Raw genomic sequence first — 12,255 nt, 5'->3', positions numbered from 1 at the left:
CCCAGGCTGGAGTGCAGTGGCGTAATCTCGGCTCACTGCAAGCTCCGCCTCCTGGGTTCACACTATTCTCCTGCCTCAGCCTCCTGAGTAGCTGGGACTACAGGCACCTGCCACCACGCCCGGCTAATTTTTTGTATTTTTAGTAGAGACAGGGTTTCACCATGTTAGCCAGGATGGTCTCGATCTCCTGACCTCATGATCCGCCTCATGATCAGCCTCCCAAAGTGCTGGCATTACAGGCGTGAGCCACCGCGCCCGGCCCAACTTTTTTTTTTTTTTTTCCTTTAAACATGTTATTCTGTCAAAGGCTGTTGAATAACTCAGAGAAGAGTTGATCAGGATCTGAACCCAAAGCAGGTTAATGGCATGGAGAGTGTGGAGAAAAGGGGACCAATTTTTCTGAAGGATAGGCGGGAATTGGAAACTCACTGGAAACACTTGCAGGGAGTGAGGGTGGGAGGAGTTCAGATTTTTTTTTTTTTTTTTTTTTGAGACAGAGTCTTGCTCTGTCACCAGGCTGGGGTGCAGTGGTGCGATCTTGGCTCACTGCAACCTGTGCCTCCTGGGTTCAAGCGATTCTTGTGCCTCAGTCTCCCGAGTAGCTGGGATTACAGGCATGTGCCACCACACCCAGCTAATTTTTGTATTTTAGTAGAAATGGGGTTTCACCATGTTGGCCAGGATGGTCTCGATCCCCTGACCTCCTGATCTGCCTGCCTTGGCCTCCCCAAATCCTGGGATTACAGGTGTGAACCACCATGTCCTGCTGAGTTCAGAATTTTAACTAAGATCATAGAGATGCTCAGCCTGGTGAGAGATGCAGGAGGAAGGCCGGTGGTGGAGTGCTGAGAGGTAACATGATCCCTGCCCTTTGCTTATTTATTTATTTATTTATTTTTTATTATTTAAGAAAGAGTTTTGCTCTTGTCACCCAGATTGGAGTGCAATGGCACGATCTCAGCTCACTGCAACCTCCGCCTCCCAGGTTGAAGTGATTCTCCTGCTTCAGCCCTGTGTAGCTGGAATTACAGGCATGCGCCACCATGCCCGACTAATTTTGTATTTTTAGTAGAGTCAGGGTTTCTCCATGTCGGTCAGGCTGGTCTTGAACTCCTGACCACAGGTGATCCACCTGACTTGGCCTCCCAAAGTGCTGGGATTACAGGCATGAGCCACCATGCCCGGCCTATTTATTTATTTTTTTGAGATGGAGTCTTGTCCTGTCGCCCAGGCTGGAGTGCAGTGTCAGGATCTTGGCTCACTGCAACCTACGCCTCTCAGGTTCTAGCAATTCTCCTGCCTCAGCCTCTCTAGCAGCTGTGATTACAGGCACGCACCACCACACCTGGCTAATTTTTGTATTCTTAGTAGAGACGGGGGTTTCACCATGTTGGCCAGGCTGGTCTCCAACTCCTGAACTCAAGTGATCCGCCTGCCCTGGCCTCCCAAAGTGCTGGAATTACAGGCGTAAGCCACTGTGCCCAGCCATCCTTTCCAGATTCTTAACAGTCCCTAGATGGTATTAAGTAGCATTTTTGTTTGTTTTTGTTTTTTGAGACAGAGTCTTGCTCTGTCACCAGGCTGGAGTGCAGTGGCGCAATCTTGGCTCACTGCAGCCTCCACCTTCTGGGTTCAAGCAATTCTCCTGCCTTAGCCTCCTGAGTAGCTGGGACTACAGGCACATGCCACCATGCCCAGCTAATTGTTTGTATTTTTAGTAGAGATGGAGTTTCACCATGTTGGCCAGGATGGTCATGATCTCTTGACCTCATGATCTGCCTGACTAGGCCTCCCAAAGTGCCGGGATTACAGGTGTGAACCACTGTACCTGTCCTGGGGTAGATTTGTTTGTTTGTTTGTTTGTTTGAGATAGGGTCTTGCTCTGTTGTCCAGGATGGAGTGTAGTGGTGCAATCTCGGCTCACTGCAACCTCCATGTCCTGGGTTCAAGCAATTTTCTTCCCTCAGATTCCCAAGTAGCTGGAATTATAGGCACACACCACCACGCCTTGCTAATTTTTGTATTTTGCTAGACAGGGTCTCACCATGTTGGCCAGGCTGGTCTTGAACTCCTGACCTCAAGTGATCCACCCACCTCAGCCTCCCAAAGAGCTGGGATTACGGACATGAGCCACCATGCCCAGCCTGGTGCTGGGAATCTGAGGAAGGGACAATGACCCTGCCTATGGTAGGTAGGGAGATTGCATAGAGGCAGAGCCCTTGGAAAGAAACACTTGAAGGATGAGGAAGAGTTTAACTGATTCGGAAAAAGGAAAAGCTCAATGTGGGTAGAGAGCCAAGGATGTTTGGAAGAGCAAGAGATGGGGTGATGAGGCCAGCTGAAGGAGGCTTTGGCAGTCAGGCCAGAATTCAGACTTGACTCTGAGTTACTGGGGAGTTCCTGAAGGATTTCGAGCAGCGGAGTTCCTTGGCCAGGATTCTGAAGGAGTGGTGTCAGGATTCTCGGGCAGTGGTGCCCAAAGACCTGGAGTCCTTTTATGAATCCATTGTCTGAGCTGGAAAATGGATGGCATCACCCACTCCCAATCCCATCATGGCTTCTGGTCCACGTAAACCATGAGAATTTTTTTCTTTTTCTTTTTTTGAAACAGGGTCTTGCTGTGTTGCTCAGGCTGGAGTGTAGTGGTGTGATCACAGCTCACTGCAGTCTTGATCTCCTGGGCTCAGGCAATCCTCCCACCTCAGCCTCCCCAGTAGCTGGGACTACAGGATTGTACCATCATGCCTGGCTAATTTTTAAATTTTTTGTAGAGATGGTAGAGGGGCACATCCCTCTGTTGCCCAGGCTGGTCTTGAGCTCCTTGGCTCAAGCAGTCCTCCCTCCTCTGCCTGCCAAAGTGCTGAGATTACAGGCATGAGCCACCTTGCCCGTCCTGGGAACTGTTTTTTAATCAGCTCATCAAAACCTTCATCTCACTTGCTAACAAAGGGAGCCGCTTCCTTCCTCTCTGCACACACCCCATGTCTCACCACAATGATGGAGTTACAGTGGGACTTGGAATCCAGATGTGTGAAGGATGGAGGGGTTGAAGGTGCATAGAGGGGTGATGGGCAAAGGGGTCCAGGAGGTGATAACCCCAGGTATTCTTGGCCTTGGCCTTCCCCACGTCTCTGGGACTGGGCCAGTTTGAGCATCTCAGCTGCCTCTTCTGCCCGCCCCCTCCTTAGCCGCACTCAGCTTCCTGCCCCACCAGAGGAAGTGGGGAGAGACAGCAGGTACAGTGATGGCTGGCGGAGTCATGGTGAGTCCTTATGCCCAGAAACCCAGGCATCTCGGCCCCCAGCCCCCTATGCCTAGGGTCCCCAGACCCCCACTGACTCTTCCTAGCCCAGGAACTCAAGTGATCCTGGGGACCCTGCCTGCCATTGCCAGCAGCCTCATATTGTCCACCCCCATCCACAGGACAAGGAGTACGTGGGTTTTGCTGCCCTCCCCAGCCAGCTGCACCGCAAGTCTGTCAAGAAGGGGTTTGACTTCACACTAATGGTGGCAGGTCTGGGGGGTTTTGGAGAGGGAACTGCAGAGAGGATGCCCTTAGGAGACCCTGGCTGTCCCCTCCCCTGACCAGCTGGGCCTGTTCTGTCCACAGGAGAGTCAGGCCTAGGGAAATCCACCCTCATCAACAGCCTCTTCCTCACCAACCTCTATGAGGATCGCCAGGTGCCAGAGGCCAGTGGTAAGACCCTCCCCACCCTCTCCAGGCAGTAGCCGCTGTCCCCAGGTTACACCCTAGCCTTTTTCATCTGGGCACTCAGGTAGTTGAGTACTTTTTTCTGAGACTTTCCTTCCCTGGAAAATGGGTGCAGGCAACTGTGATATTGACAAAGGAAATTAATCTTGCCTCAGAGCCTCCCTGGATCCCTGACCTCTCCCCCGTCCCACAGCTCGCTTGACACAGACCCTGGCCATTGAGCGCCGGGGTGTGGAGATCGAGGAAGGGGGTGTGAAAGTGAAGCTAACCCTTGTAGACACACCTGGCTTTGGAGACTCAGTGGACTGCTCTGACTGGTGAGGAAGAGGGAAGGGGACAGAGGCTCAGCCTCTCACAGTGGCAACTCCCTGAGGACCAACGGGTCAGTTACAGGGCTGGTTTGTGCTGGCTCCCTATTCCAAAAGGTTGTGTCTGTTTCAGAGGGTCACTGGCTCTCTGTGCTTCTTGATGACTCGCCTAGGCCCCCACCAGTTCCCTTTAATGTCTTTGGAAGGAGCCAAAGAAATGATGTTCTACTCCCACAGTCCTGGCTAGCCTCGCCCCCTGCCCACTGGCTTTTGATCTCTGACCTCACATCCTCTTCCCACACCCAGCTGGCTTCCCGTGGTGAAATTCATCGAGGAGCAGTTTGAGCAGTACCTTAGGGATGAGAGTGGCCTGAACCGGAAGAACATCCAGGACTCCCGAGTCCACTGCTGCCTCTACTTCATCTCACCCTTTGGCCGGGGGTCTGGTGGGGGGATCCTGGCGGCTGGGGCATTTAGGGAGGGCTGGGGGGGTCTCTGCCCCCTGAGGCTGGGCACTGACCAATCCCTGGGTGCAGGCTCCGGCCCCTAGACGTGGCCTTCCTCCGGGCAGTACACGAGAAAGTCAACATCATCCCAGTCATTGGCAAAGCGGATGCCCTGATGCCCCAGGAAACCCAGGCCCTCAAGCAGAAGGTGTGAGTGATGACCTCTGGCCTTTGACCCCAAGTGAGGCCAAACCTGATTTCAGCTTAGACTTCTTTGATCTTGAAGTGGCCTTTTTGGAGCATAGTGCCCCAGGCTAGATTGTAGGAGAAGCTTCTGAGGAATGTGGGTGGTAAGCCGCCAGCATAGCCATGTCTCTGAAGGCTCAAAATAGGCTAGATATGCAGCCCCTGGGCTAGATGCCTGGCTAAGGCCTATTTGAGGGCAGGAGCATAGACATAAGAACATGGTGACTTCCATCTGGCCCCCACCCCGTGTCTTCAGAGCCCTTTCCCACTGTTTCTGCTTATATATCTCTCAGCCTCTCTCTTTTTTTTTTTAGATAGAGTCTCACTCTGTGGCCCAGGCTGAGTATAGTGGCAAGATCATAGCTCACTGCAGCCTCGAATTTGTAGGCTCAAGTGATCCTCCTGCCTCAGCCTATTGAATAGCAGGGAGTACAGATGAGCACCACCATGCCCGGCTAACTTTTTTGGCTGGGCGTGGTGGCAGACACCTGTAATCCCAGCACTTTGGGAGGCTGAGGTCAGTGGATTACTTGAGCTGAAGAGCTTAAGACAAGCCAGGGCAACATGGCAAAACCCCATCTCTACAAAAAATATAAAAATTAGCCAGGTGTGGTGGTGTGCACTTGTAGTCCCAGCTATTCAGGAGGCTGAGATGGGAGGATCGCCTGAACCCGTAGGTTGAGGCTGCAGTGAACTAAGATGGAGCCACTGGACTCCACCCTGGGTGATAGAGTGAAAGCTTGTTTCAAAAAATATATATTTTTTTTGTAGAGATGGGATCTAGCTATATTGCCCAGGCTTCTCCTGGTCTCTTAATGTCTGCCCCATCTTAGAATCTTGTGTCTCTCCCCATCTCTGTCTTTCATGTCTTTCTGTCTCTGACCACCCAGTATCTCTGTGTCTCCCTGTCTCTGGTCATGCAATGTCTGTCATTGTGGCCTGTTTCACACTGTCTCTGTATCTGTTTCCCCTGAGATCCGGGATCAGTTGAAGGAGGAGGAGATCCACATCTACCAGTTCCCTGAATGTGACTCTGACGAAGATGAAGACTTCAAGAGGCAGGATGCAGAGATGAAGGTGTGGGAGACAAAGAAGGAAGGCAGGCCGGGCACGGTGGCTCACGTCTGTAATCCCAGCACTTTGGGAGGCTGAGGCAGGTGGATCCCCTGAGGTCAGGAGTTCGAGACCAGCCTGGGCAACAGGGCGAGACCCCCGCCTCTACTAAAAACACAAAAATTAGCCAGGTGTGGTGGCGGGTGTCTGTAATTCCAGCCACTCGGGAGGCTGAGGCAGGAGAATCACTTGAACACTCCAGCCTGGGCAATGGAGCGAGACCCTGTCTTAAAAAAAAAAAAAAAAAAGAGGAAGGGGCAGGAAGCAGAGGATGTGGGTGTGGAGATTGAAGCTGGGAAAGAGAAAGTTTCTGCCATGTGGGCCAGCGGTGACCCCTGCCCCCTGCCCTCCAGGAAAGCATCCCTTTTGCAGTCGTGGGTTCATGCGAGGTGGTGAGGGATGGCGGGAACCGACCGGTGAGGGGACGCCGCTACTCCTGGGGGACCGTGGAGGGTGAGTGAGGCCAGGCAGGGCTCCTAAGGCCAGCAAGGAGCCCGGGGCCTCTGGGTCAGGCGCACTCAACATGTGAAGTTGGGGTGGGCTTTGGTCCCAGGGGATCCTAGGAGGAAAGGGGTTCTCCTTTCCGTGGGCTGCAGACCGCGGACCCTCCGCTAGAGTGGCAGCAGGACTTTCCTGTTGACCCGACCCTACGGGTCAACGGGTGGGACCCGAAACTCCCTGACGTTCGCTGGTCCGCGCCGACCCCCCTCCAGTGGAGAACCCACATCACTGCGATTTCCTGAACCTGCGACGGATGCTAGTGCAGACACACCTGCAGGACCTGAAAGAGGTGACGCACGATCTGCTCTACGAGGGCTACCGGGCCCGCTGCCTACAGAGCCTGGCCCGGCCTGGAGCTCGCGATCGAGCCAGCCGCAGGTGAGACCCGGGGCCGGCAGTCTCGGAGCCTCCAAGGTCCCGCCTCACCCAAGACCCTGCCCTGAGGGCCCGTCCCCACCACCCGTGAGTCCGCCTTCACCACTCAGACCACTCTCTCCCTTCTTCCCTCTCTCCCTCCCTCCGTCTCTCCATCTCCCTCTCTCCCCACCGGCTTTGCCTCCGGCCCTAACCTCAGGGACCTGGCTCCGCCTCCTAGACCCCAACCTCGCTCCAGGCCCTGCCTCCTGGGCCTCACCCACAACCTCAGGCCCTGCTCCTGATTCCGGTCCCCTTCCCACTGTCCCGCAGTAAGCTTTCCCGCCAGAGCGCCACGGAGATCCCGCTGCCCATGCTGCCTCTGGCGGACACCGAGAAGCTGATCCGCGAGAAAGACGAAGAGGTGAGCATGCACCTCGCTTCCCCCCGACAGAGGCCCCAGGTCCCTCTCTGGCCTCGCCAGGTAACCGCCTGCAATCTCGCCCTGCACAGCTGCGCCGCATGCAAGAGATGTTAGAGAAGATGCAGGCCCAGATGCAGCAGAGCCAGGCCCAGGGCGAGCAGTCAGACACCCTTTGAGGCCACGCCCCGCCCGGCCTTACCTCGGCTCCGCCTTTAGTCGGTCTCTTGTCCAATCCCCGCGCCCCACACTGCCCAGCGCCCCCTGGAACCCCGTGGGTGCCGCCCTCGCGCAGGCTAGGTGGGGGTTCTACCAGCCCGAGCCCGTAGCCCCGCCCCGGAGCTGGTCCCACCCACCCAGACACCGCCCACTTCCCGGCCGGAGCCTGCGGCCCAGTCTCCGACCGCCCCACTGTCTTCCGGGGTCCCCCCCCGTCTTCTCCCAGACTGTCTTCAATAAAAACTGAGCTTCCCGCGGCCACGCGAGCCTTCTCCTTCCTTGCGGAAAAAGGCGGCGGGCGTAGATTGTGGGGCCGTCCCCCGCAGGCCTCCAGGGCGCATCCATCCCTTTGTGGGGCGCTCCCACCTGAGGCCCTCGCGCAAACACTCTGAAGGCGCCCCCCATAAGAAACAAAGACCAGTTAAATTTTATTGGGAGCCGGGGTGGGGGTCGGACCGAACGGAAACGTCGGCCAGCGGAGGCTCGCGGAAGCCCCTACTCCTGGTCCTTGGCGTCGCCGTGCGTGATGACGTAGCAGATGTTTTTGTAGTCGACGTTGCCTCCCACGTCCGGGGGGAAGGCCGCCCACATGTTCTTGATCTGGGGAAAGACGCAGGGGCGTCTCGCACCGGCAGTTAGGCTCCCCTCCCCCAGCCCCTTTGCTGCTCCGGCCCCGCCCCAGGGCCCACTCACCTCCTCCGGGGTGAAGCGGTCACACTGCGTGGTCAGCAGCTCCTCCAGGCTGGAGAGAGGTGACACGCGGGGAGTTGCGATTGGATTCCTGGTTCCTTTCCACTCCCTCGCACCTCATCCCCTTTGCCAGCCCCAGCCTCCCCCGAAAATCCAGGTCACTCTACTTCCTTCATCGGCCTCCCAGACACTCGCTTTTGCCCTCTCCGCTCACATTTGCTGTGAAAATGCAGTCTTACCGCCCATTACCACAATCTTAACTACTCTCTTACCTCTGACAGTGACTAACCCTTCGTAGGAATTTTTGGGGTTTTTTTGTTTGTTTGTTTTGAGACAGGGTCTCGCCCTGATGCCCAGGCTGGAATGAAGTGGTTTGATCATACCTCACTGCAACCTGGAACTCCTGGGCTCAAGGGATCTTCCTGCCTCAGTCTCTAGCGTAGCTGCGACTACAGGTGTTTGCCACCACGCCCGCAAATTTTTTTTTTTTTTTTTGGAGACGAGTTTTGCTATTGTTGCCCAGGTTGGAGAGCAGTGACATGATCTCGGCTCACTGCAACCTCCGGCTCCAGGGTTCAAGCGATTCTCATGTCTCAGTCTCCCGAGTAGCTGGGACTGCAGGCGCCCGCCACCATGCCCAGCTAAGTTTTGTATTTTTAGTAGAAACGGGGTTTCACCATGTTGGCTAGGCTGGTCTTGAACACCTGACCTCACGTGATCCACCTGCCTTGGCCTCCCAAAGTGCTGGGATTACAGGCATGAGCCACTGCGCCTGTCCAGCCCGCGAATTTTTTAGTTAATTGTTTAGAAACAGGGTCATGCTGCGTTACCCAGGCTGATCTCAAACTCCTGTCCTCAAGCGAATCCTGTCTCCGCCTCCCAAAGCACTGGGATTATAGGCCTGAGCCACAGGGCCCAGCCTTGGTAGGAATTTAAGGAGGCTTTCAGTGTGGGAGCAGCTGGTGGAGTAGGGGAAGGGTTGGAAGGGTGGGGGAGCCGATGCTTACAATTTCTTCTTGATGGTGCCCTTTCCCTCAGGGTCCAGGACCTTGAAGGCTCCAGTTATCACATCCTCAGGGTCAGCACCTGGGGGGGACAGAGGGCACATGAAGCTGATGGGTCCCTGAAGGATCTGGGAAAAGGCAGCTGGGGCCTTGGATCCAGGACACTCCACTCACCCTTGAGCTTCTCCCCGAACATGTTCAGGAAGACAGTGAAGTTGATGGGACCACTGGCTTCCTTCATCATGGCATCCAGCTCCTCATTCTTCACATTGAGGCGGCCTGGAGGGGGTTGGGGGAAGCATGGGCTAGAGCAGCCTCCTGGGGCCAGGCCTGCGCTTCCTACTAATTCAGGTGATCACATCCGTTTTTCAGCTGGGTAGACTGAGGCCCAAGGTGGAGCTGACAGGGCTGGAACCCAAGGCCACTGAATTTCCTAGACTCTGCAGCCTTGAATATTCCCACCTGGAGGTAGGGGGCTCACCCATGGCTGCGAAGGTGTCCCGAAGGTCCTCCTTGTCGATAATACCATCACGGTTCTGGTCGATCACAGTGAAGGCCTGGGGAGGGCCGCGGTGGGGAGGGTTAGGTCCCCCATGGCCCAGCCTCAGCATCCCTACCCCAGGCAGATCAGATGCTGGCTCCCAGCCAGCTGTCCTCTTCCACCCCAAGCAGGGAGGGGAGGAAGGAATTCTAAACCTTTCCCCTCCTTTGAACAGGTGCACATTCCAGGGAGAGGGCGGGGGAGAGGGCCAGCAGGACTGTTTTTGGTCAGTCTTCCAGTTTCCCTTGTCCCCTCACCTCCTTGAACTCCTGGATCTGAGTCTGGTCAAACATGGAGAAGACGCTGGAACTTCCACCCTCTACTGCCCTTCTCTTGGCCTTCTTGGGTGCCTGGAGGGTGAGGGTTGAACAAAGGGGCCCATGGACAAGTCCCTCCACCTCTCTGGGAGCAATAAATTAGATTCAGAATTCTTTGAGTCCCTGTTCCTAAAGCAACCCTTTGGCCTGAGTCTCCCCTTCCCTGGGACCTGTTTGCTGAGGGGGCTTGCTTTGATTGCATTCCCCAAATTCCCATCTGTGGCTCCTGGGTCTCCAATTCTCTATCCCCCACAATGGGTGGAAGCTGCTTCTCAGTGCCCTGAGCCTAGCTCTTCTGAGCCCCAGACTTACTGAGGCTCAGCCACTCATTTGCCCTGTTTGAGCCTCTTTTCTTTTCTTTTCTTTTTTCGAGACAGAGTCTTGCTCTGTCACCCAGGCTGGAGTGCAGTGCTGCGATCTCGGCTCACCGCAACCTCTGCCTCCCGGGTTCAAGCGATTCTCATGCTCCAGCCTCCTGAGTAGCTGGGATTACAGGCATGCACCACCACACCGAGTTAATTTTTGTATTTTTAGTAGAGACCGGGTTTCACCATGTTAACCAGGCTGGTCTCAAACTCCTGGCTTCAAGTGATCCAACCGCCTTGGCCTCCCAAAGTGCTGGGATTACAGGCGTGAACCACAGCACCTGGCCTGAGCCTCTATTTTCTCATTTGTAAAATGGGAGTTTTTGCCCGGCTGGTGCCACAGCGCTTTAGGAGGATGGAATACAGGAACGAATGCATCAGGTTTTGAGAGGGACTGGGCCCCTGTGAGTTGAATGTCTGGGCGGATTATCATTGATTGGATCCTTAAGGCCATCACACGGTCTGTTTTCCATCAGTGATGCCGAGAAAGAGATGAGCATCCTTTTAACTTTTTGTTGGACTGGGAACCAGCTACTTTCTTTCAAAGGGTGAGGCTGCCCTGAGGTCTAAGGGATCTGGGCAGGGGTTAGAGGATTCTCACTCACCATGTCTTCAGTCTCCCCAGGGGCAAGGCAGCGGCTCCAGCTGGAAAGAAGCAGGGAGTCAGCATGGGGCAGTTCCTCTGGGGTTATATAGTCCTGCCCCAGGGAGCCCTTAACATACCAAGGTAACCTTAGCCCTGCGGGTGCCCACCCCAGATACCAAAATAGCCCAACTTAGGGCCTCTCCTTTCTTGGAGGGCCGGCAGCAGCTGGAGCCCAGGGGGGAGGAAGGGGTAGAGCAGGTCTTGCGATGCATGTCTCACTAGGGCCTGGGCAAGAAGGGATGTTCTTTCTCCCAAAGAGGGGCTGGAATGTGCCAGAGTTTAGAGAGGACCTAACCCAAGGCATCGTTCTGGGAGATACATGAACCAGATCCTGTACCCCTGAGTGGGGTGGGCTCAGATTTAAATCCAGTGAATGTCCGGGTGCAGTGGTTCCCACCTATAATCCCAGCACTTTGGGAGGCTGAGGTGGGAGGGATTGCTTGAGGCCAGGAGTTCAGGACCAGCCTGGGCAACATAGTGAGACCCCTGTCTCTATTATTATTATTATTATTTTTTTAGACAGAGTCTCGCTCTGTCTCCCAGGCTGGAGTGCAGTAGTGTGATCTCGGCTCGCTGCAACCTCTACCTTCCCAATTCAAGTGATTCTCCTGCCTCAGCCTCCCAAGTAGCTGGGATTATAGGTGTGCCAAGACACCAGGCTAATTTTTTTTTTTTAATTTTTAGTAGAGATGGGGTTTCATTCACCATGTTGGCTAGGGTGGTCTCAATCTTCTGACATTGTGATCCATCCGCCTTGGCCTCCCAAAGTGCTGAGATTACAGGTGTGAGCCACCATGCTCGGCCCCCTGTCTCTATTTTAAATTAATAAAATAAACCCAGTAAACATGTATTGAACGCACACAGTGTGCCATGTGCTAGGCTGGGCTTTGTAGGTGCACTTTGGCAGACACAATCCTTCTACCCCCACATGGTAGAGTTCATAGTCAAGTGTGTGTAAGTGTAAGGGTGGAAAGAAAGAGCCGTCTATGGAAGATGAGGGATCAGGTGGATCTCCTACCTCCCTTCAAGGAGAGGGGAGTTTTTTTTTTTTTTTTCTTTTTGAGATGGAGTCTTGCTCTTGTCACCCGGCTGGAGCTGGAGTGCAATGGTGTGATCTTGGCTTACTGCAACCTCCACCTTCTGGGTTCAAGCGATACTTCTGCCTCAGCCTCCTGAGCAGCTGGGATTCCAGGCACCTGCCACCACGCCCAGCTATTTTTTTTTTTTTTTGAGATAGAGTCTTGTTCTGTTACCCAGGTTGGAATGCAGTGGCGTGATCTTGGCTCACCGCAACCTCCGCCTCCCGGGTTCAAGTGATTCTCCTGCTTCAGCCTCCCGAGTAGCTGGGACTACAGGCGTGTGCCACCAGGCC

General features: G+C 54.7%; 2 protein-coding genes across 4 annotated transcripts; one reads left to right on the top strand and one right to left on the bottom strand.

Moving 5' to 3' along the window:
- Positions 1–2,943: 2,943 nt before the first annotated feature.
- Positions 2,944–7,581, top strand: SEPTIN1 (septin 1). Of its 3 annotated transcripts, none has more exons than XM_023191204.1 (12): positions 2,944–3,052; positions 3,189–3,262; positions 3,424–3,514; positions 3,611–3,697; positions 3,906–4,029; positions 4,327–4,461; positions 4,557–4,674; positions 5,688–5,789; positions 6,179–6,278; positions 6,539–6,704; positions 7,014–7,104; positions 7,194–7,581. In XM_023191204.1, exons 1-12 carry the CDS (start codon positions 2,995–2,997, stop codon positions 7,278–7,280), a joined length of 1,233 nt encoding a protein of 410 aa, XP_023046972.1. In that variant the 5' UTR covers positions 2,944–2,994; the 3' UTR covers positions 7,281–7,581. The 3 variants fall into 3 exon arrangements, 2 of the variants coding, with proteins under 2 accessions (XP_023046972.1, XP_023046973.1); XR_002726179.2 differs by having other exon boundaries at positions 2,962–3,052; positions 6,179–6,241; positions 6,422–6,704; XM_023191205.2 differs by lacking the exon at positions 7,194–7,581 and having other exon boundaries at positions 6,901–7,041.
- Positions 7,582–7,724: 143 nt separating this feature from the next.
- On the bottom strand, positions 7,725–10,876 carry MYLPF (myosin light chain, phosphorylatable, fast skeletal muscle). The gene is made up of 7 exons (XM_026455402.1): positions 10,843–10,876; positions 9,813–9,905; positions 9,496–9,571; positions 9,189–9,293; positions 9,018–9,096; positions 8,014–8,062; positions 7,725–7,920 (listed from the first exon to the last, which is right to left on the bottom strand). Exons 1-7 carry the CDS (start codon positions 10,843–10,845, stop codon positions 7,816–7,818), a joined length of 510 nt encoding a protein of 169 aa, XP_026311187.1. The 5' UTR covers positions 10,846–10,876; the 3' UTR covers positions 7,725–7,815.
- Positions 10,877–12,255: the final 1,379 nt, after the last annotated feature.

Source organism: Piliocolobus tephrosceles, chromosome 17 (assembly GCF_002776525.5).
Source record: "Piliocolobus tephrosceles isolate RC106 chromosome 17, ASM277652v3, whole genome shotgun sequence".
Lineage (NCBI taxonomy): Eukaryota > Metazoa > Chordata > Mammalia > Primates > Cercopithecidae > Piliocolobus > Piliocolobus tephrosceles.
This window is presented reverse-complemented; position numbering and strand designations above follow the sequence as displayed.

What these genes read in the sequence shown, in the direction of transcription:
- MYLPF (XM_026455402.1), bottom strand. An exon ending in AGATCCAGGAGTTCAAGGAG is followed by an intron (nt 9,572 to 9,812) that starts GTGAGGGGACAA and finishes GGCCCTCCCCAG; the next exon opens with GCCTTCACTGTGATCGACCA. An exon ending in GGCACCATCAAGAAGAAATT is followed by an intron (nt 8,063 to 9,017) that starts GTAAGCATCGGC and finishes ACCTCTCTCCAG; the next exon opens with CCTGGAGGAGCTGCTGACCA.
- SEPTIN1 (XM_023191204.1), top strand. Translation starts at nt 2,995, where the DNA reads ATGATGGAGTTACAGTGGGACTTGGAATCCAGATGTGTGAAGGATGGA. An exon ending in CTTCACACTAATGGTGGCAG is followed by an intron (nt 3,515 to 3,610) that starts GTCTGGGGGGTT and finishes TTCTGTCCACAG; the next exon opens with GAGAGTCAGGCCTAGGGAAA. An exon ending in GGCAGGATGCAGAGATGAAG is followed by an intron (nt 5,790 to 6,178) that starts GTGTGGGAGACA and finishes CCTGCCCTCCAG; the next exon opens with GAAAGCATCCCTTTTGCAGT.